This window comes from Bombina bombina, chromosome 2, assembly GCF_027579735.1.
Source record: "Bombina bombina isolate aBomBom1 chromosome 2, aBomBom1.pri, whole genome shotgun sequence".
Lineage (NCBI taxonomy): Eukaryota > Metazoa > Chordata > Amphibia > Anura > Bombinatoridae > Bombina > Bombina bombina.
Genome location: NC_069500.1, coordinates 351,492,492 through 351,515,675, shown reverse-complemented (window position 1 = coordinate 351,515,675; position 23,184 = coordinate 351,492,492). Strand labels below are relative to the sequence as shown.

The 23,184-nt window shown below is 39.4% G+C and overlaps 1 protein-coding gene across 1 annotated transcript in view; it reads left to right on the top strand.

Annotated features, from left to right (window-relative positions):
* The window catches only part of IFT81 (intraflagellar transport 81), a 302,650-nt gene extending 286,789 nt beyond the window's left edge, over positions 1-15,861 (top strand). The window contains exon 13 of the mRNA XM_053701734.1: positions 15,558-15,861. Within this exon, the coding sequence (XP_053557709.1) occupies positions 15,558-15,740 (183 nt within the window). The 3' untranslated portion in view covers positions 15,741-15,861. The remainder of the gene's footprint in view (positions 1-15,557) is intronic.
* Positions 15,862-23,184: the final 7,323 nt, after the last annotated feature.

Genomic DNA, 23,184 nt, shown 5'->3' with positions numbered 1-23,184 from the left:
CAGCGATCCATATCCCAGGTGTAGAGAACTTGGAGGCGGATTTTCTAAGTCGTCAGACTTTTCATCCGGGGGAATAGGAACTCCATCCGGAGGTGTTTGCTCAATTGGTTCTCCGTTGGGGCAAACCAGAATTGGATCTAATGGCGTCTCGCCAGAACGCCAAGTTTCCTTGTTACGGATCCAGGTCCAGGGACCCAGAAGCGGCACTGATAGATGCTCTAGCAGCGCCTTGGTTCTTCAACCTGGCTTATGTGTTTCCACCGTTTCCTCTGCTCCCTCGTCTGATTGCCAAAATCAAACAGGAAAGAGCATCGGTGATATTGATAGCGCCTGCGTGGCCACGCAGGACCTGGTATGCAGACCTAGTGGACATGTCATCCTTTCCACCATGGACTCTGCCTCTGAGACAAGACCTTCTAATACAAGGTCCTTTCAATCATCCGAATCTACTTTCTCTGAGACTGACTGCATGGAGATTGAACGCTTGATCCTATCAAAGCGTGGCTTCTCCGAGTCAGTAATTGATACCTTAATACAGGCACGTAAGCCTGTCACCAGGAAAATTTACCATAAGATATGGCGTAAATATCTTCATTGGTGTGAATCCAAGAATTACTCATGGAGTAGGGTTAGGATTCCTAGGATATAGTCCTTCCTCCAAGAGGGTTTGGACAAAGGATTATCAGCTAGCTCTTTAAAGGGACAGATTTCTGCTCTGTCTATTCTTTTACACAAGCGTCTGGCAGAAGTTCCAGACGTTCAGGCATTTTGTCAGGCTTTAGTTAGAATTAAGCCTGTGTTTAAACCTGTTGCTCCTCCATGGAGCTTAAACTTGGTTCTTAAAGTTCTTCAAGGGGTTCCGTTTGAACCCCTTCATTCTATTGATATCAAACTTCTTTCATGGAAAGTTCTTTTTCTGATGGCTATTTCCTCGGCTCGAAGAGTCTCGGAGTTATCTGCCTTACATTGTGATTCTCCTTATCTGATCTTTCATTCAGATAAAGTTGTTCTGCATACAAAACCTGGGTTTTTACCTAAGGTGGTTTCTAACAAGAATATCAATCAAGAGATTGTTGTTCCATCATTATGTCCTAATCCTTCTTCAAAGAAGGAACGTCTTTTGCATAATCTAGACGTAGTCCGTGCCTTGAAGTTTTACTTACAGGCTACTAGAGATTTTCGCCAAACATCTAACCTGTTTGTTGTTTACTCTGGACAGAGGAGAGGTCAGAAGGCCTCGGCAACCTCTCTTTCTTTTTGGCTTTGGAGTATAATCCGTTTAGCCTATGAGTCTGCTGGACAGCAGCCTCTTGAAAGGATTACAGCTCATTCTACTAGAGCTGTGGCTTCCACCTGGGCCTTTAAAAATGAGGCCTCTGTTGAACAGATTTGCAAGGCTGCAACTTGGTCTTCGCTTCATACTTTTTCCAAATTTTCCAAATTTGATACTTTTGCTTCTTCGGTGGCTGTTTTTGGGAGAAAGGTTCTACAGGCAGTGGTTCCTTCCGTTTAAGTTCCTGCCTTGTCCCTCCCATCATCCGTGTACTTTAGCTTTGGTATTGGTATCCCACAAGTAATGGATGATCCGTGGACTGGAGACACTTAACAAGAGAAAACATAATTTATGCTTACCTGATAAATTTATTTCTCTTGTAGTGTATCCAGTCCACGGCCCTTTTCAGGCAGGTCTAAATTTTAATTAAACTACAGTCACCACTGCACCCTATGGTTTCTCCTTTCTCGGCTTGTTTCGGTCGAATGACTGGATATGGCAGTGAGGGGAGGAGCTATATAGCAGCTCTGCTGTGGGTGATCCTCTTGCAACTTCCTGTTGGGAAGGAGAATATCCCACAAGTAATGGATGATCCGTGGACTGGATACACTACAAGAGAAATAAATTTATCAGGTAAGCATAAATTATGTTTTTTCTCTTTTGTATGCTATTTAGATTTCTTTCATGTAAGTGGCAAGAGTCCATAATCTAGTGACGTATGGGATATACATTCCTACCAGGAGGGGGCAAAGTTTCCCAAACCTCAAAAATGCCTGTAAATACACCTCCCACCACACTCATTCCTTTAGTTTTACAAACTTTGCCTCCTATGGAAGTAAGTTGTGCTTGATTTCTTCTGTGATGGGCGCTTTTAAGCATTTTGAAGCCCAATTCCTCTCAGAGTACAGTGTTTGTCAGGGGGATGTGAAGGGAGTATTGATTTTATGATTTCACCCATGGGAAATCTATTCAAAGAGTCTCTGTAATCGGTCGCAGGGATTCATCCCCTGCCTCCCTTTTCAGATCGACGTTATACTCCTATACCATTACCTCTGCTGATATTTTTCAGTACTGGTTTGGCTGTCTGCTATATGTGGATGGGTGTCTTCTGGTAAGTATGTATCATTTTTTTAAGACACTCTCAGCTATGTTTGGTGCTGTATATTATATTGTAAAGTTTTGTGTTATATTGTAAAGTTTTGTGTTTGCTTATATTTGCCATGCGTCAGGTCTATGTATATTTCCCTTTTTCTGCAGACTATCAGTTTCAGTATGGAAATTGTTTGGGAAAACTATTTTTTCCTACATGTGGTTCCAGTTATTTCAATTTTAATTTGTTTTACTTTGTTATCCAAAAATTTTTGCAGGCAGATTAGGCTCGCAAACACGCAAAATGCCGTTTTTTATGGCGTCATTCTTGGCATGAAAATTTTTTTTGCCACGAAGTTGCCTCTATAGGACGCAAGTCTCATAATTTCCTGCGTCTTTGTTAACGTTAGTTCTTTTGGCGCAAAGTCGCGCTTGTTATGACGCGAGTTGCATCATTTCCTGGTGTTAGCTTTGGCACCCAATTTTTTTTGTATATTCCCCTCTTCCTTTAATGCTTCTGGTTCTTTTTATATTTTTAAGATGGTGCTTATTTTCCTGCATCTTACTTTAGCATAAGCTTTTTTTCCCATTCCTGAAACTGCTATATGAGGAAATTGGATATTTTGTTTAAATGTTGTTTTTTTTCTTTTTACATTTTACAAGATGTCTCAGTCTGATCCTGCCTCTGATGTTGCTGTAGAAACAATGCTGCTTGAACACAGTTCTACCAAAGCTAAGTGTGTCTGTTTTAAATTAGCTGATGTTATTTCTTCAGCTGTCATGACAAGCTGTTGAATGCTGATAATGTTTCTATTAGTACAAATGCATTGTCTGTTGTTCCTTCAACATCTAATGCACCTGATATTCCTGCAGATGTAAAGAATAATATTGCTGCAGCTATAGAAAAGGCTATGTCTGCTATTCTGCCTTCAAATAAACATAAAAGGTCTTTTAAAACTTCTCATAATTCTGATGAAATTTGTATTGACCGACAACATACTGAAGTATCCTCTGCTGATTAGGATCTCTCTGGTTCAGTGGATCCTGAATCAGACTCTAAAATTGACAAATCTTCCTTTCTGTTTCAGATTGATTATATTCCTTCTTTGTTGAAGGAAGTGTTGGTTACTTTGGGTATTGAAGAGTCTAGTCCTCTTCATAACAAAGTCAGTAAACGTTTAAATTCTGTTTTTAAACCTTCAATGGTTGCTCCTGAGATTTTTTTCTATTCCAGATGCTGTTTCTGATATGATTACTAAGAATTAGTCTAAGCCTGGTTCTTCTTTTAATCCTTCTTCTAGGTTTAAGAAGTCGTATCCTTTACCTGTGGCTAATTAAGAGTTTTTGGAAAATGTCCCTAAAGTTGATGGGGCTATTTCCACTCTCCCCAAACATACTACTATCCCTATGGAAGATAGTATTTCTTTTAAGGATCCTTTAGACAGGAAGATTGAATCTTATCTCAGAAAAGCTTATTTGCATTCAGGTTATATTCTTAGACCTGACATTTCTATTGCTGATGTGGCTGCTGCTTCAACTTTTTGGTTGGACAGTTTAGCTTGTCAGGTAGCAGATTCTGATTTGTCTAACATTGTTCTGCTTCAAAATGCTAATTTCATTTGTGATGCTATATTTGACATTATTAAGATCAATGTTAAACCTATGTCTTTAGCTATTTTAGCTAGAAGAGCTTTATGGCTTAAATCTTGGAATGCTAACATTGTGTCTAAATTTAGATTACTATCTTTATCTTTCCAGGGTAAGAATTTATTTGGTTCTCAATTGGATTCTATTATTTCTACTATCACTGGGGGAAGGGAGTTTTTTTACCCCAAGATAAAAAGTCTAAGGGTAAATTTAAGGCTCCTAATCGTTTTCGTTCCTTTCGTCAGAATAAAGAACAAAAAGCCACTCCTTCCCAGGCCTCTGGTTTCAATTGGAGACCATCTTCAAATTGGAATAAGACCAAGCCTTATAAAAAAAATCAAATCCAGCCCCCAAGACTGCATTAAGGTACGGCCCTCAATAGAGTTCAGCTGGTGGGGGGCAGATTGAAATGATTTCAGGAAATTTGGACAGGTTCTGTTCAGAATCAGTGGTTTTAGAATATTGTGTCTCAAGGGTATTGAATAGGTTTCAGAATAAGACCTCCCGTGGGAAGATTCTTTCTTTCTCATGTTCCAACAAATCCTGTGAAGGCTCAGGCTTTTCTGAAATGTGTTTCAGATCTAGAGCTTTCAGGGGTGATTGTACCAGTTCCTCTCCAGGAACAGGGTTTGGGGATCTATTGAAAACTATTAATTGTCCCAAAGAAAGAGAATTCTTTCAGACCAGTTCTGGATCTGAAGTTTTAAAATCGTTTTGTAAGAGTCCCAACTTTCAAGATGGTGACTATAAGGACTATTCTGCCTTTTGTTCAGCAAGGGCATTTTATGTCCACAAGAGACTTACAGGATGCTTATCTTCATATTCCAATTCATCCAGACCGCTATCGGTTTTTCTCTTTTCTAGACAAGCATTACCAATTTGTTGCTCTTCCATTTGGCCTTGCAACAGCTCCAATAATCTTTTCGAAGGTTCTCGGTGACCTTCTATCTGTAATCAGAGAGCAGGGTATTGCAGTGTTTCCTTATTTGGACGATATCTTATTTGGACCAAGCCTTATAAAAAAATCAAATCCAGACCCCAAGACTGCATGAAGGTTCGGCCCTCAATAGAGTTCAGCTGGTGGGGGGCAGATTGAAATGATTTCAGGAAATTTGGACAGGTTCTGCTCAGAATCAGTGGATTCAGAATATTGTGTCTCAAGGGTATCGAATAGGTTTCAGAATAAGACCTCCCGTGGGAAGATTCTTTCTTTCTCATGTTCCAACAAATCCCGTGAAGGCTCAGGCTTTTCCAAAATGTGTTTCAGATCTAGAGCTTTCAGGGGTTATTGTACCAGTTCCTCTCCAGGAACAGGGTTTGGGGATCTATTGAAAACTATTAATTGTCCCAAAGAAAGAGAATTCTTTTAGACCATTTCTGGATCTGAAGTTTTTAAATCGTTTTGTAAGAGTCCCAACTTTCAAGATGGTGACTATAAGGACTATTCTGCCTTTTGTTCAGCAAGGGCATTTTATGTCCACAAGAGACTTACAGGATGCTTATCTTCATATTCCAATTCATCCAGACCACTATCGGTTTCTGAGATTCTGTTTTCTAGACAAGCATTACCAATTTGTTGTTCTTCCATTTGACCTAGCAACAGCTCCAATAATCTTTTTGAAGGTTCTCGGTGCCCTTCTATCTGTAATCAGAGAGCCGGGTATTGCGGTGTTTCCTTATTTGGACGATATCTTGGTACTAGCTCAGTCTTTTCATTTAGCAGAATCTCACACGAAACAACGTGTGGTTTCTTCAAAGGCATAGTTGGAGGATCAATTTACAAAAGAGTTTCTTGATTCCTCAAACAAGGGTCACCTTTTTAGGTTTCCAAATAGATTCAGTGTCCATGACTTTAACAGACAAGAGGTGAATGAAATTGGTTTTAGCTTGTCTAAACCTTCAGTGTCGATCATTCCCTTCAGTGGCTATGTGCATGGAAGTTTTAGGTCTTATGACTGCCACATCGGATGCGATTCCCTTTGCTCATTTTCATATGAGACCTCTGCAACTTTGCATGCTGAATCAATGGTGCATGGATTATACTCAGATATCACAATTGATATACTTAAATCCCAACATTCAACTCTCTCTGTCTTGGTAGTTGGACCATCACCGTATTGTTCGAGGGGCCTCTTTTGTTCATCCTTCCTGGACTGTGATCTCAACGGATGTAAGTCTTACAGGTTGGGGAACTGTCTGGGGTCTCTGACAGCACAAGGGGTTTGGAAACCTCAAGAGGTGAGGCTACCAATCGATATTTAAGAACTCTGTGCTATTTTCAGAGCTCTTCAGGCTTGGCCTCTATTAAAGAGAGAACTTTTAATTTGTTTTCAGATGGACAATATCACAACAGTGGCATATGTCAATCATCAGGGAGGGACTCGCAGCTCTTTAGTAATGAAAGAAGTATCTCGGATACTTTCTTGGGCGGAGTCCAACTCTTGTCTAATTTCTGCGATTCATATTCCAGGTGTAGACAATTGGGAAGCGGATTATCGTCAGACTTTGCATCCGGGGGAGTAGTCTCTCCATTCAGATGTGTTTCATCAGATTGTGCAGATGTGGGGTCTTCCAGAAATAGATCTGATGGCCTCCCATTTGAACAAGAAACTTCCCAGATATCTTTCCAGATCCAAGGATCCTCAGGCGGAGATGGTGGATGCTTTAGCAGTTCCTTTGTTTTACCAACCTGCTTATATTTTTCCGCCTCTAGTTCTTCTTCCAAGGGTGATCTCCAAGATAATAATGGAACAATCTCATGTGTTTCCGATAGCACCAGCATGGCCTCACAGGTTTTGATTTGCAGATCTTGTCTGTATGTCCAGTTGCCAACCTTGGCCACTTCCTTTAAGGACAGACCTTCTGTCTCAAGGGCCGTTTTTCCATCAGGATCTCAAATTTCTAAATTTGAAGGTATGGAAATTGAATGCTTAGTTCTTAGTCATAGAGGTTTCTCTGACTCTGCGATTAACTCTGTTACAGACTCGTAAGTCTGTTTCAAGGAAGATTTATTGTCGGGTTTGTAAAACCTATATTTCATGGTGCTCCTCTCATAAATTCTTTTGGCATTCTATTAGAATTCCTAGGATTTTACAGTTTCTTCAGGATGGTTTGGATAAGGGTTTGTCTGCAAATACTTTGAAGGGACAAATCTCTGCTCTTTCTGTTCTATTTCATAGACAGATTGCTAAACTTCCTGATATTCACTGTTTTGTTCAGGCTTTGGTTCGTATAAAACCTGTTATTAAGTCTATTTCTCCTCTTTGAAGTCTCAATTTGTTTTTAAGGATTTTGCAGGCTCCTCCTTTTGAGCCTATGCATTTTTTGGATATTAAACTACTTTCTTGGAAAGTGTTATTTCTTTTAGCTATCTCTTCTGCTAGAAGAGTTTCTGAGTTGTCAGCTCTCTCTTGTGAGTCTCCTTATCTGATTTTTCATCAAGATAAAGCTGTTTTACGGACTTCATTTACATTTCTACCTAAAGTTGTGAATTCTAACAACATTAGTAGGGAAATTGTTGTTCAGAAAGCCTCTGCAATTTCTTTGGCATCTTGGTTGAAACTTTTGATTCACAAAGCTTATTTGGAGGCGGGCAGTCTCCGCCTCAGAGAATTACAGCTCATTCTACTAGATCAGTTGCCACTTATTGGGCTTTTAAGAATGAATCTTCAGTTGATCAGATTTGCAAAGCAGCAACTTGGTCTTCTTTGCATACATTTAATAAATTTTACAATTTTTATGTATTTGCTTCTTCAGAAGCAGTCTTTGGTAGAAAAGTTCTTTAGGCAGCTGTATCAGTTTGAGTATTTTGCCTATGATTTGAGTTTTTTGAATTTTTTAAAGAAAGCTTATTTATTATTTGGATTTAATTTTTCAGTGGAAATAGCTGTTTTTATTTTATCCCTCCCTCTCTAGTGACTCTGTGGATTTCCACATCTTGGGTATTATATCCCATACATCACTAGCTCATGGACTCTTGCCACTTACATGAAAGAAAACATAATTTATGTAAGAACTTACCTGATAAATGTATTTATTTCATAGTGGTAAGAGTCCATGAGACCCACCCTAATTTTTGCTGGTTATGATTTTTTAGTATAAAAGCACATTATTTTTTTCCAGTTCCTCTTTTTGTATGCTTTTTTACTCCTTTTTACACCTCACTACTTGGCTACACGTTAAACTAAGGAATGAGTGTGGTGGGAGGTGTATTTATAGGCATTTTGAGGTTTGGGAAACTTTGCCCCCTCCTGGTAGGAATGTATATCCCATACGTCACTAGCTCATGGACTCTTGCCACTATGAAAGAAATGATAACAAAAAGAGACAGAAGCGCCACATGGCCCAATATTGTTTAATACAATCGTGAATTGTTTGCATAATGGATACACTCACATTGAATGAAGCACCCCTAGGGGTGCAGATGGAGCAGGCTGGGATCTAACTCAGTCTCCCTGCAGACTGACCTCCGGTAGATGTTCAGTGATCTGTCGGTTATATAAACAAAGAACATGGGTGCCAATATGGCCTAGTATTGTTTAGACAGGAAAGGTGTGGTATAGTAATATTTGCACTCACATTTGGTGGAGCACCTCCCTTGGTGCAATAGAAGCAAACTGGGATCAAACAGTCACCCAGTAGACTGAAGTTAGGCAAACAGGAACTCCCAGCAATCCAGGAAAAGCAATGGTTGAAAAAGGAAATGTATGGCAGCAAGTGGTAAGTATAAAAAACTTACTTTATTTAAAAAGGTAATAAAATGTTAGCAACGCATTTCTCAGCCAACCAGTGGCTGTTTCATCAGGCCATTCAAACAGCCACTGGTTGGCTGAGAAACGTGTTGCTAACATTTTATTACCTTTTTAAATAAAGTAAGTTTTTTATACTTACCACTTGCTGATAATGAATCTGAAATGTATACTTATTTGTTTAAATTGAGCATATTTCTTCTCTTTTTAAAGAAGCTTTGTTTACTTTATTGGTTAAGGTCCTGAAGTAGATGGGGACAAACCAGTTAACTGTTAAAATAGTGTTTTTATACCTATGGTTACATTCTCTTATGTATTTCATATCCCTGATGCCGTCTCTGAGTTTTTGGAAACTATTCCCATAGTGGATGGGGCTACTCTGGCTATAAATACCACGTATTCCTTTGGAAGTTAGAGTCCTGCCAAAGGATGTTTTTTATACAAGCAGGTTATCTTTTTAGATCAGAAGTATCTATTTCTGATATAGCTGCTGCTTCTTCCTTTTAGTTTAATAATTTTTTTTGGCCAGTTCTCTGCTAGTGAATATTTTTTAAACCTTGGGGTTGCTCATATGTGCTAATACTTTAAGTTGTGATGCTATTTTTGTCATCATTAAATTGTATGCTAAAGCATGTAGTTGGCAGTACTTTCTTTATGGGCTTTATGGTTGTCTTGATCTGCTGATATGGTTTCTAATCTAGGCTTTTATCTCTTTGGTTTCATGGAAATATGTTATTTGGTTATGGTTTGGCTCCTTCACTCAGAAGAAGGTTCCTCTGGTTACATCTGGAAGCTAAGTTCTAACTGGAACAAGACTGAGCAGTCCAAGAAATATACTCCCTTTTCTTTCCAAAGGCAGGGAGAGTCCACAACTTAATTCCTTACTGTTGGGAATACAACACCTGGCCACCAGGTGGAGGCAAAGACACCCCAGCCAAAGGCTTAAATGTCCCTCCCACTTCCCCCACCCCCCCTCATTCTTTGCCCTTTGTCAATAGAGGAGCATGCCAGAAAAGTGTTAGAAGATTGAAGATAGTCCTTTAATGGGTATTTTCCCTTCAGGAGATGACTGGAGCTTAAAGTAGTCATGTAAATCTCTCAGTAAGAGTGTTGTTGAGAGTCTGGAGATACTGTGAAACTTTTTCTGTGACTGCATCCATACTGCGGATCTAACAGTTTTAGCTACGTTAGAGGTTCCAGAGCCCAAATTGCCTGAGGAGCCTTTGATTCCTAAATTATTTAAGGTCTACAAGGACAGGGTTGTACCACAAACTTTTCCGGTTCCCGTAAAGATGGCGAACATTATTAAGAATGAATGGGAAAGGATTGGTTCTTCATTTTACCCTTCTTCCCTTAAGAAATTGTTCTCGGTCCTCTCAATTGGAGTTGTGGGGTTCCATCCCCAAGGTGGATGGCGCTATCTCCACGCTTGCTAAATGCACTACTATCCCGCTTGAGGATAGTTTGTCATTTAAAGAGCCCATGGATAAGAAGATAGAAACTCTGTTAAGAAAGATGTTTCAACATACGGGATATTTGTTTCAACCGGCAGCAGCTGTTGCTGCGGTTTCTGGAGCGGCTACCTTTGGCTGGGGTGTCTTTGCCTTCTCCTGGTGGCCAGGTGTTGTATTCCCAACAGTAAAGAATTAAGTCGTTTACTCTCCCTATCAGGAAAGAATGGAAGATTTTGTTATTTCAATTTGCATGAAGGTGCTGACCTTGATCCAGAGACTCTGGTAGGGGAAAGGTAAAGCTTCTTTCAGGAGCTTGGTTTCAGTCTGTTCAGGATCCCTGGGTTCTAGATATAGTCTCCCACGCTTATTGATCGGTTTAAAAATGAGGCCTTCCAGGGAAGTTTTTTTTCTGTCCTATGTTCTATGAATGTTCTGGCCTTTTTTAGTCCCTTTTTGGATCAAGAATTTATGGGAGTGATTGCTCCTGTTTCTTTGTTGGTACAGGGAATGGGGTTTTATTCTAACCTTCTTTATTTCTTTAAAAGAGGGAGCTTTCAGACCAGTTCTGAATATGAAGGCTCGGAATTCATTTCTCATTCAGTTCCAACTTTCTAAATAGACTATTTGGACTTTTCTGCCTATTCTTTTACAAGGTCAGTTTATGTCAGCAGTAGGTTTATAGGATGCTTATCTTCATGTTCCTATTCTCAAGGAACATCATAAGTTTCCTAGATTTGCCTTTCCAGTTTGTTGCTGTACCGCTTAGTCTGGGTAATACTCCAAGAATATTTTCCAAGGCCCTGGGTACCCTTTTGTCTGCAATTAGAACTGCAGTGTTTCTTTTTCTGGACAACAGTTTGATTCAAGCTTCATCTTTTCATTTAAATACATTTTTTCCGAAGAGTTTGCTGGTTCCTCAGACTAAGGTTATCGTTTCTAGGGGGTTAAAATGTATTCAGTTCCACGAGTCTTCCCTTGACAGATCTAAAGAGAATGCCAGCTTGCCTAAACCTTCAGTCTCTTCCTTTTCCCTCAGTTGCTCTTTGCATGGATGTGTTCGGTCTCTTGTTTGCGACTTCAGATGCTATTCCATTCACTTCCTCATGACGCCTCGTCAGCTTTGTATGCTATGGCAGTGATGTAGGAATTTTTATCTGCTATCTCAAGGATTCATCTAGATTGCAGAACAAGACAGTCTATGTCTTGGTGGCTGAATCATCAGCTTAGTACGCAGGGGGCTTCTTTTTGTTCGTCCCACTTGATCTGTATTTTCTACAGATGCAAGTTTTTTTGGATAAGTGGCCATCTGGGGTTTCAGAGTGCAAGGTTTTTCCTATATATGTTTTAGAACTGTGCAATATTCATGGTCCTTCAGCGTCTTATCTCCGATTTCAGTTCCCTAGTCATGAGGAAAGTATTCTGTTAATTTCTGCTTTTCATATTCCTGGAATAAACAACTAGGATTGTTTCAGTCATTAGTCCTTGCATCCAGGAGAGTGTTCTCTTCATCTGGATTTTTTTGTCAGATAGTTGTTCTTTGGGGTTTCCCAGAGTTAGATCTGATGGTTTCTTAGTTCAATCTCTAACAATTGAGGCACTGTGCAAGGTCCATGGATTCTCAAGCAGTGTTTGTAGATGCTCTGCTAGTTCTGTGATTGTTTTGACTAGCTTATGTTTTTTCCACCTTTGGTTCTTCTTCCCAGTGTGGTTGCCTAAATCAGATTAGAGGGAGTGTCGGGGATTTTAACTGCTTCGGCTTGGTCTCATAGAATTTGCTGTGCGGATCTATTTCAGAGGTCCAGTTGCCCTCTTTGGTCTATTCCTTTGCATTCAGACTTTTGGTCTTAAGATATGTCTTTTCATATAGGTCTTAAATCTGTAAGCTTGATGGCATGGAGATTGAATTAATAGTTTTTAAGTAGAGTGGGTTCTCTTATTCTGTTATTGAGACTCTGATACAGGTTTGTGAGCCTATGTCCAGGAAGTTTTTATTATAAGGTTTGGAGGACCTTAATTTTGCTTCATATTTAATCAGCCTGCAAAAATATTAACATGTTTAAATGGTGTTTTTTATATGGTTACTAATACAATGTTCTGTAGGCAAAATCCCCAACTCTGCAAAGCCCCACGTCGTCTGGTCCAGCCCTGGCACTCCCAGCAAACACGCCACCTACAAAAATGCTCCCACACTGCTGAAGGTGCCTGGAGGAAATCACACTCTGAACCTGATTTCATGCACTATAAGTTCATTCTTTACTCTTACACCTCTGCCCTTCACCTAGCTAAGCAAACCTACTTCTCTTCTTTTATATCCACTCACTCCTCAAACCCTAAAAGACTCTTCTCCATCTTCAACTCTCTCCTCTACACACCTGCACCACCACCCCTCATCTGCATTCAGTGCTCAAGGCCTGGCTGGCTACATTTTCAATAAAACACTCACCATCCGAAGAAACATCCCAACATAAGCCTGCAATCTCCCAACTTCGCTCCCAGTCTCCCCCTCTGCCGCTATCTGCACCCTCCTCCCAACCACTGAGAGTGAAGTGGCTTCCCTAGTGTCTTCCTCACACCTCACTACCTGTCCACTTGACCCTATTCCTTCACATCTAATACCTTCTCTGTCTCCCATCCTCACTCAGGCTCTTACTCACATATATTCAACCTATAAATTTCTACCGGCTCATTCCCTGCCTCCTTCAAACATGCAAAGGTCACCCCCATCCTCAAAAAAACCCTCCCTTGACCCTAACTCTCCTGCAGACTACCGCCCCATATCACTGCTTCCGCTTGATTCAAAATTCCTTTAAAAACTAGTTCTCGATCGCCTAACCCACTTCCTGTCCTCCAACTCATTGCTAGACCCCCTGCAATCTAGCTTTCGTTCCCAACACTCAACTGAGACTGCCCTCACCAAGGTTACTAACGATCTCCTTTCTGCTAAAAACTATACTCATCTTACTTGACCTCTCTGCTGCGTTTGACACTGTTGACCATCCCCTTCTCCTACGGACTTTCAACTCTCTTGGGCTCTGTGACACTGCCCTCTCCTGGATTCACTCTTATCTCTCTCTCTAACAGATACTTCTCCATCTCTTTTGCTGGTGACTCATCCTCTCTATTGCCTCTGTCTGTTGGAGTACCTCAAGGCTCTGTCCTGGGTCCTCTACTCTTCTCTATTTACACTTCTTGACTGGGTAAACTTATCAACAGCTATGGCTTCAGCTATCACCTCTATGCTGATGATACCCAGATCTACCTTTCCACCCCTGCACTTTCTCCTTCTGTCAATTCTCACATCAGCGACTGCTTATCTGGCATTTCATCCTGGATGGCCTCTCAGCACCTAAAAATAAACATGTACAAGACTGAACTACTTCTAATCCCCCCTCTAACTCTTCTCCAGTTTCTAATTTTCCCATCACTATTGGCGGCACCACTATCTCCCCGTCACCTCAAGTCCGCTGCCCTGGATTCACACGTGGCTTAAATCTGTCCTTCATTCCCCACATCCAATTGCTCTCTTCATCCTGCTGCAACCACCTACGCAATATCTAAAAATATTTGTCCGTTCCTGAGCTCTGAAACTACTGAAAAGCTAATCCACTCCCTGGTAATTTCCCGACTTGACTACTGTAATAACCTACTAACTAGCCTCTCTCCCCTTCAATCCATCCTAAATGCATCTGCCAGGCTAATCCATTCACAGCAGAATTAAATTCAAAATTCTCACCCTGACCTACAAAGACTCCACCCTACCTGTCCTCACTCATCAACAAATATACTCCAGCCCGCCCCCTAAAATCCAACAATGACCTGCTCCTTGAATCCTCTACCATCACCTCCTCTCATGCTAGACTACAGGACTTCTCTCGTGCGGCACCAAACATCTGTAACACACTTCCTTGAGCTGTCAGACTTTCCCCTAACCTCTCCACCTTTAAACGTTCCCCTAAAGAACTTTTTGTTCAGGGAAGCTTATCACCCGACTCATTAACAAATGAACTTCACTTACCTAACAGTTGCCCTCATCTATCTCCTCACTAATATCATTCTCACCTTTGCAGTCCCCACCTCCTGTTTCCCATCCTCCTACCCATCTAGATTGTAAGTTCCCACGGGAATAGGGCCCTCAATTCCCCCTGTATGTTGTTTTTTATTGTACTGTTTCTCCGTTTTATCCTTGTACCCATGGGCAGCGCTGAGGAATCTGTTGGCGCTTTATAAATAAAGAATAATAATAAAAATGACACAAAAGTTGGACTATATGGGAGAAATGTTTTTGTTTGGTAGAAAAAAACACCCCACACCAAATCCTCATCCAATAAAGCATGAAGGAGGGAGCATCATGGTTTGGGGAGCTGTTGGTTCCTCAGGGCCTAGACAGCTTGCAGTCACAGAGGGAATAATTAGTTCAAAGTGAAATTTAACCCCTTAAGGACCAGCGACGTACCCTGTATGTCGCTGGCCTTTTTATGGGACTTGATTGTTGTATAACATGGTCTTGCCACCAGCGTTGAGACTGCTCTATTCCACAAAGCCTGCTGGAGGGAGGGCATTAATAGCGTGTTCTTGCTAGACTTGTGCTATTATGGCCTGAAAAAACCCTTAACGACCAGTGACATACAGGGTACATTGCGGTCATTAAGGGGTTAAGAGTTGTTGGGTAATCAACAAGACCAGAAACACTAAAGTAAATCAACAACCGCAAAGAAAATATATGTGTTCTGAAATGGCCAAGTCAGAGTCCAAAGCATAACCCCATTGAGATACTGTGTCATGATCTGAACAAAGCTATTCACAAAATGATTAAATTAAATATTAGTGTTTTTTAAGGAGAAATGGTCTAGAATTTTCAGCAGTTACAGGAAATGTTTTGTGAAGGGTATTACTGCAAAAAGGAGGTTTTGCCATTTACTAAAGACAGGGCTTCATATACTTTATCCAACCTACACTGTGTTCAGTATTGACTAGAAGTACAATTGTTTGTGTGTTATTAGTTTAAGCAGATTGTGTTTATTTTCATTATTAGAGTTAGCAGAAGGTCAAAACATTTTTATGAATAATTCATGCAGAAATCCAGCTAATTCCAAAGGGGTCACAAACTTTTTTGCAGCTGAATTTCCACCTATTCAGATCTTATACGGGTCAGTAAATTTCAGAATAGAGCTAAATTGATGGTGTTAATGTTAGTTTTAATTGAGGTAGAAGTTCACCTTCAGCAGCTGGGTATCTCTTAAAGTATTTTAATGAATAATCTTGCTAATTGTCAGTCAGCAAACTTCTTTCACTTGTTGCACTTCATATTTGGTCTTATTCTTATCATTTTGCATTTATTTTTAACAGAAATTAAGGGAAAAGCAAAAACTGGTAAGAGAAAGCCATGGGCCAAACATGAAGCAAGTGAAGATGTGGCGGGATTTTGAACAGTTAATGGAATGCAAGAGGCTTTGTTTCCTGAAACAGCAAAATCAAGTATCCGTTGGGCAAGTCATTCAAGAGGGAGGAGAAGACAGACTTATATTATAGATTTGTATTGTAAAATGATGCATTCATATGCATATGTCCCAAGTTATGTAATCAGTATATATAGTGGTTTTACCATTTTGACATTACGAATATACTTATAAAACACATTTGCTTAAATTAACCTTCAAAGTCTTGTTTGTTTATCATATGTAACCATCCTTAAGGAATACTGAGATTATTGTGCAGTGCAGGTTTAATATTAACAGTATCTGCAACGCATCTGCCATAACCTTATATTATAATTAAAAAGCAGAAGGATTATTATTCATAAACATCACTAAGGGATCATATTATGGCCCAGAGGCCACATCCAGCCCTCCAAGGCGGGGTTTTTTCTGTGTGTGTGTGGCCCTCAGCTCTGAGCATTAAAGGACGAGTAAATAAAGAACATTTGCATAATCAACAAACGCATGATAAAAAGACAATGCAATAGCTCTTAGTGTGAACTTCAAATAAATAGTAGATTTATTTTTCTGACAAATTTCAGTTATATCTATTTCCACTCATCTTGTATCATGTGACAGCCATCAGCCAATCACAAATGCATATATGTATATTCTGTGAAGTCTTGCATGTGCCCAATAGGAGCTGGTGACTTAAAAAGGGTAAATATAAAAAGACTGTGCACATTTTGTTAATGGAAGTAAACTGGAGAGTTGTTTAAAATTGAATGCTCTATTTGAATAATGAAAGTTTGATTTTGACTTGAGTGTCCCTCTAAACAAACATCAGTTGCTATATTTGCTATTAACAAAAAAAAAGCAGCTCCACAGATCTTATTTGGTAATAAAGCATTTGTAATTGTACCACATTTTATAAATCTGAGTGGTATTTGCAATTGAATTCATTTTGAACTAATTTGATTTGCAGTGTTTAAAAGGACAGTCTACACCAGAATTTTTATTGTTTAAAAAGATAGATAATTCCTTTATTGCCCATTCCCCAGTTTCGCATAACTAACACAATTATATTAATATGTTTTACCTCTGTGATTACCTTGTATCTAAGCCTCTGCAGACTGCCCCCTTATCTCAGTATTTTTGATAGACATGCAGTTTAGCCAATCAGTGCAGACTCCTAAATAACTCCACAAGAGTGAGCACAATGTTATCTATATGACACACATGAACTAGTATTGTCTAACTGTGAAAAACTTTTAAAATGCTCTGAGCTAAGAGGCGGTTTTCAACGGTTTAGAAATCAGTTTGAGCCTACCAGTTTGAGCTTTTCAAAAATACTACCAAGGGAACAAAGCAAATTTAATATTAAAATGCAATTAGAAAGCTGTTTAAAATGTCATGCCCTATCTGAATCATGAAAGTTTAATTTTGACTAGACTGTCCCTTTAACTAACTAAAAATATGAATTGATTATTAATCAATTTTATTTTGAGATATAATCTTTAGCATATGTGTATGTTTAATGTAATATGACCCTAGTCAATCCCAGGACCTGACCCTCTAATAGTAATAATATTCTAATAGTGCCTTTTTACATGTCCAGTGCTCTGTAAAGAGCAAGGATAGAGGTAACGGACGGAGAAAGGATGTATATTTAAAAAATATTGGTATTAAAAGATAGAAGATGAAGACCACCAGTACCTGTACACATTTTATACTTAGTTTTGCAGTCAGTTTTTCCCACCCCCTATTTCTTTAACCCCTCAAGGACCGGGCATTTCAGACTTAAACTTCCCCAGAAGACCAGAGCATTTTTGACATTTTCGCAATCACTCCATTTAAACAGAAATAGAGCCCTTTTTTATTATAAACCTATCAAAACTATAACATAATTTATGTAAGAATTTACCTGATGAATTCATTTCTTTCATATTGGCAAGAGTCCATGAGCTAGTGACATATGGGATATACAATCCTACCAGTAGGGGCAAAGTTTCCCAAACCTCAAAATGCCTATAAATACACCCCTCACCACACCCACAATTCAGTTTAACGAATAGCTAAGCAGTGGGGTGATAAAGAAAGGAGTAGAAAGCATCAACAAAGGAAATTTGGAAATAATTGTGCTTTATACAAAAAATCATAACCACCCTAAAAAGGGTGGGCCTCATGGACTCTTGCCAATATGAAAGAAATGAATTTATCAGGTAAATTCTTACATAAATTATATTTTCTTTCATGTAATTGTCAAGAGTCCATGAGCTAGTGACATATGGGATATCAATACCCAAGATGTGGAATCTTCCACTCAAGAGTCACTAGAGAGGGAGGGAATAAAACAAAAACAGCCATATTCTGCTGAGAAAATAATCCACAACCCAAAAATAAGTTTATTTTCACTTTTGAAAGAAAAAATCTTAAATCAAAAAGCAGAAGAATCAAACTGAAACAGCTGCCTGAAAAACTTTTCTACCAAAAACTGCTTCCGAAGAAGCAAATACATCAAAATGGTAGAATTTAGTAAATGTATGCAAAGAGGACCAAGTGGCTGCTTTGCAAATCTGATCAACTGAAGCTTCATTCTTAAAAGCCCATGAAGTGGAGACTGATCTAGTAGAATGAGCTGTAATTCTCTGAGGCGGGGTTTGACCCGACTCCAAATAAGCTTGATGAATCAAAAGTTTCAACCAAGAAGCTAAGGAAATAGCAGAAGCTTTCTGACCTTTCCTAGGACCAGAAAATAAAACAAATAGACTAGAAGTCTTCCTGAAATTTTTAGTAGCTTCCACATAATATTTCAAAGCTCTTACCACATCCAAAGAATGTAAGTATCTCTCCAAAGAATTCTTAGGATTAGGACATAAAGAAGGGACAACAATTTCTCTACTAATGTTGTTAGAATTCACAACCTTAGGTAAAAATTGAAAAGAAGTCCGTAAAACTGCCTTATCCTGATGAAAAATCAGAAAAGGAAACTCACAAGAAAGAGCAGATAGCTCAGAAACTCTTCTAGCAGAAGAGATAGCCAAAAGGAACAACACTTTCCAAGAAAGTAGTTTAATGTCCAAAGAATGCATATGTTCAAATGGAGGAGCCTGTAAAGACCTAAGAACCAAATTAAGACTCCAAGGAGGAGAAATTGACTTAATGACAGGCTTAATACGAACTAAAGTCTGTATAAAACAGTGTATATCAGGAAGTATAGCAATCTTTCTGTGAAATAAAACAGAAAGAGCGGAGATTTGTCCTTTCAAGGAACTTGCAGACAAACCCTTATCCAAACCATCCTGAAGAAACTGCAAAATTCTAGGAATTCTAAAAGAATGCCAGGAGAATTTATGAGAAGAACACCATGAAATGTAAGTCTTCCAAACTCTATAATAAATCTTTCTAGAGACAGATTTACGAGCTTGTAACGTAATATTAATCACTGAATCAGAGAAACCTCTATGACTTAGAACTAAGCGTTCAATTTCCATACCTTCAAATTTAATGATTTGAGATCCTGATGGAAAAACGGACCTTGAGATAGTAGGTCCGGCCGTAACGGAAGTGGCCAAGGCGGGCAACTGGACATCCGAACCAGATCCGCATACCAAAACCTGTGTGGCCATGCTGGAGCCACCAGCAACACAAATGATTGTTCCATGATGATTTTGGAAATAACCAGTTTTTTTCTTCAGTATACACAAGAGAGGAACCATTGAATGATACTTTGGAACAGAATAGAACATGCCAGTCCATACCACTAACTGGGTTTTGTTTAGAGGATATCAGGAAAAAACTAAAAAATATTAAGGTAAATAAAACTCCAGGCCCAGATGGAATACACCCAAGGGTGTTAAGTGAATTTAGCACTGTTATAGACAAATCTTTACTCTTAATTTTTCAAGACTCATTATCCTCAGGCATGGTACCCCGGGATTGGCGTAAAGCTGATGTGGTGCCACTCTTCAAAAAGGGAAGCAGGGATGATCCAGGAAGCTATAGACCAGTTAGTCTGACATCAATAGTGGGGAAGATATTTGAAGGGATTATAAGGGATTATATTGATGAGCATATTCGTGTAAACAAGATTATGAGTTCTAATCAGCATGGCTTTAGGAGAAATAGATCATGTCAAACTAATCTAATTAGATTCTACGAGGAAGTAAGTAAAAATATAGATAAAGGGGAATCAGTTGATGTGATATACTTAGATTTTGCAAAGGCATTTGATACAGTGCCACATGAGAGATTAATGCACAAAATTAAGGGACTGGGAATAGCTGAAAATGTTAGCTCATGGATAAATAACTGGATAAAAGATAGGGAGCAACGAGTAGTAGTAAATGGATCATACTCAGCTTGGACAAAGGTAATCAGTGGCGTCCCCCAGGGATCAGTACTGGGCCCTGTTCTTTTTAATATTTTTATTAATGACTTGGAGCAAGGATTAAATAGCGACATCTCTATTTTTGCAGATGATACTAAGTTAAGTAAGGTCATTAGGTCAGAGCAGGACAAACTCTCTTTACAAAGGGATTTGCTAAAATTAGAACTATGGGTAAGTGAATGGAAAATGAGATTTAATACGGAAAAATGTAAGGTTCTACATTTTGGAAGTAAAAATAAGCAGGCTACGTATTTTTTAAATGGGACAAGACTTAGCCAAACACAGGAGGAAAGGGATTTGGGAGTAGTAATAGATAACAAGCTAAAGATGAGTGCACAATGCAGGGCAGCAGCTTCAAAGGCTAATAAGATACTAGCATGTATTAAAAGAGGCATTGATTCAAGGGAGGAAAGCATAATTCTGTCATTATATAAAGCCCTGGTAAGACCTCACCTTGAGTTTGGAGTGCAGTTCTGGGGACCGATTGCTAAAAAAGATATTGCAGAACTAGAAAAAGTTCAGAGAAGGGCCACAAAGCTAATAAGGGGATTGGAGAAATTAACCTATGAGGAGAGGCTAGCCAAACTGGGTCTGTTCTCTTTAGAAAAAAGGCGCTTGAGAGGTGACATGATTACTTTATATAAATATATTCAAGGCCCATATACAGAGATGGCAGAAGCTCTTTTTATTCCAAGAAAATTGTTTCTGACAAGAGGTCATAATTTAAGGTTGGAGGAAAGGAGATTTAATCTCCTGCAACGGAAACATTTTTTCACTGTAAGAGCAATAAAATTGTGGAACTCATTACCAAAGGAGGTAGTGAATGCCAATACCATAGATACATTTAAAAATAGTCTGGATAAATTTCTGTATATAAACAAAATTCATGGATATGATTGCTAGTATTAAATGGGTCACATTTTAATGGGGTTATTTAAGCTTAACTGGAGCTTTTTGTAAGTATTTTAGATTTGTATAGGTTGAACTCGATGGACTTCAGTCTTTTTTCAACCTTATCTACTATGTTACTCTTGGAAGGAGAACTAGAGGCGGGAAGATGTAAGCAGGTTGATAACACCAAGGAAGTGTCAGTGCATCCACTGCTTCCGCCTGAACATCCCTGGACCTGGACAGGTATCTGGGAAGTTTCTTGTTTAGATGAGAGGCCATGAGATCTATCTCTGGAAGCCCCCACATCTGAACAATCTGAGAAAACACATCTGGATGGAGAGACCACTCCCCTGGATGTAAAGTCTGGCGGCTGAGATAATCCGCCTCCCAATTGTCTACACCTGGGATATGCACCGCAGAGATTAGACAGGAGCTGGATTCCGCCCAAGCAAGTATCCGAGATACTTCTTTCATAGCTTGGGGACTGTGAGTCCCACCCTGATGATTGACATAAGCCACAGTTGTGATATTGTCTGTCTGAAAACAAATGAATGGTTCTCTATTTAGTAGAGGCGAGAACTGAAGAGCCCTGAGAGTTCTAAAATATTTATTGGTAATCTCGCCTCTTGAGATTTCCAAACCCCTTGTGCTGTCAGAGACCCCCAAACAGCTCCCCAACGTGAAAGACTCGCATCTGTTGTGATCACAGTCCAGGTTGGGCGAACAAAAGAAGCCCCTTGAACCAAACGATGGTGATCTATACACCATGTCAGAGAGTGTCGTACATTGGGATTCAAGGATATTAATTGTGATATCTTTGTATAATCCCTGCACCATTGATTCAGCATACAAAGCTGTAGAGGTCTCATGTGAAAACGAGCAAAGGGGATTGCGTCCGATGCTGCAGTCATGAGACCTAAAACTTCCATGCACATAGCCACTGAAGGGAATGACTGAGACTGAAGGCGCCGACATGCTGCGACCAATTTTAAACGTCTCTTGTCTGTTAGAGACAGAGTCATGGACACTGAATCTATCTGGAAGCCTAAAAAGGTGACCCTTGTCTGAGGAATCAAGAAACTTTTTGGTAAATTGATCCTCCAACCATGTTTCCGAAGAAACAACACTAGTTGATTCGTGTGAGATTCTGCATTATGTAAAGACTGAGCTAGTACCAAGATATCGTCCAAATAAGGAAACACCGCAATACCCTGTTCTCTTATTACAGATAGTAGGGCACCCAGAACCTTTGAAAAGATTCTTGGAGCTGTTGCTAGGCCAAATGGAAGAGCAACAAATTGGTAATGCTTGTCTAGAAAAGAGAATCACAGAAACTGATAGTGTTCTGGATGAATCGGAATATGAAGGTATGCATCCTGCAAGTCTATTGTGGACATATAATGTCCTTGCTGAACAAAAGGAAGAATAGTCCTTATAGTCACCATCTTGAAAGTTGGTACTCTTATATAACGATTCAAAATTTTCAGATCCAGAACTGGTCTGAACAAATTTTCTTTCTTTGGTACAATGAATAGGTTTGAATAAAACCCCAAACCTTGTTCCTGAGGAGGAACTGGCATGATTACCCCTGAAGACTCCAGGTCTGAAACACACTTCAGAAAAGCCTGAGCTTTTACTGGATTTACAGGGATGCGTGAGAGAAAAAATCTCACAGGAGGTCTTACTTTGAATCCTATTCGATACTCTTGAGAGACAATGCTCTGAATCCAATGATTTTGGACAGATTTTATCCAAAAATCCTTGAAAAACCTTAATCTGCCCCCTACCAGCTGAGCTGGAATGAGGGCCGCACCTTCATGCAGACTTAGGGGCAGACTTTGGTTTCCTAAATGGCTTGGATTTATTCCAATTTGAGGAAGGCTTCCAACTGGAAGCAGATTCCTTGGGAGGAGGATTGAGTTTTTGTTCCTTATTCTGACGAAAGGAACGAAAACTGTTAGAAGCCTTAGATTTACCCTTAGGTTTTTTATCCTGAGGCAAAAAAACTCCTTTTCCTCCAGTGATAGTTGAAATAATAGAATCCAACTGAGAACCAAATAAATTATTACCTTGGTAAGAAAGAGATAGTAATCTAGATTTAGATGTCATATCAGCATTCCAAGATTTAAGCCACAAAGCTCTTCTAGCTAATACAGCTAAAGACATGGATCTAACATCAATTTTGATAATATCAAAAATGGCATCACAAATAAAATGATTAGCATGTTGCAGTAAGCGAACAATGCTAGATATGTCAGAATCCAATTCATGTTGCGCT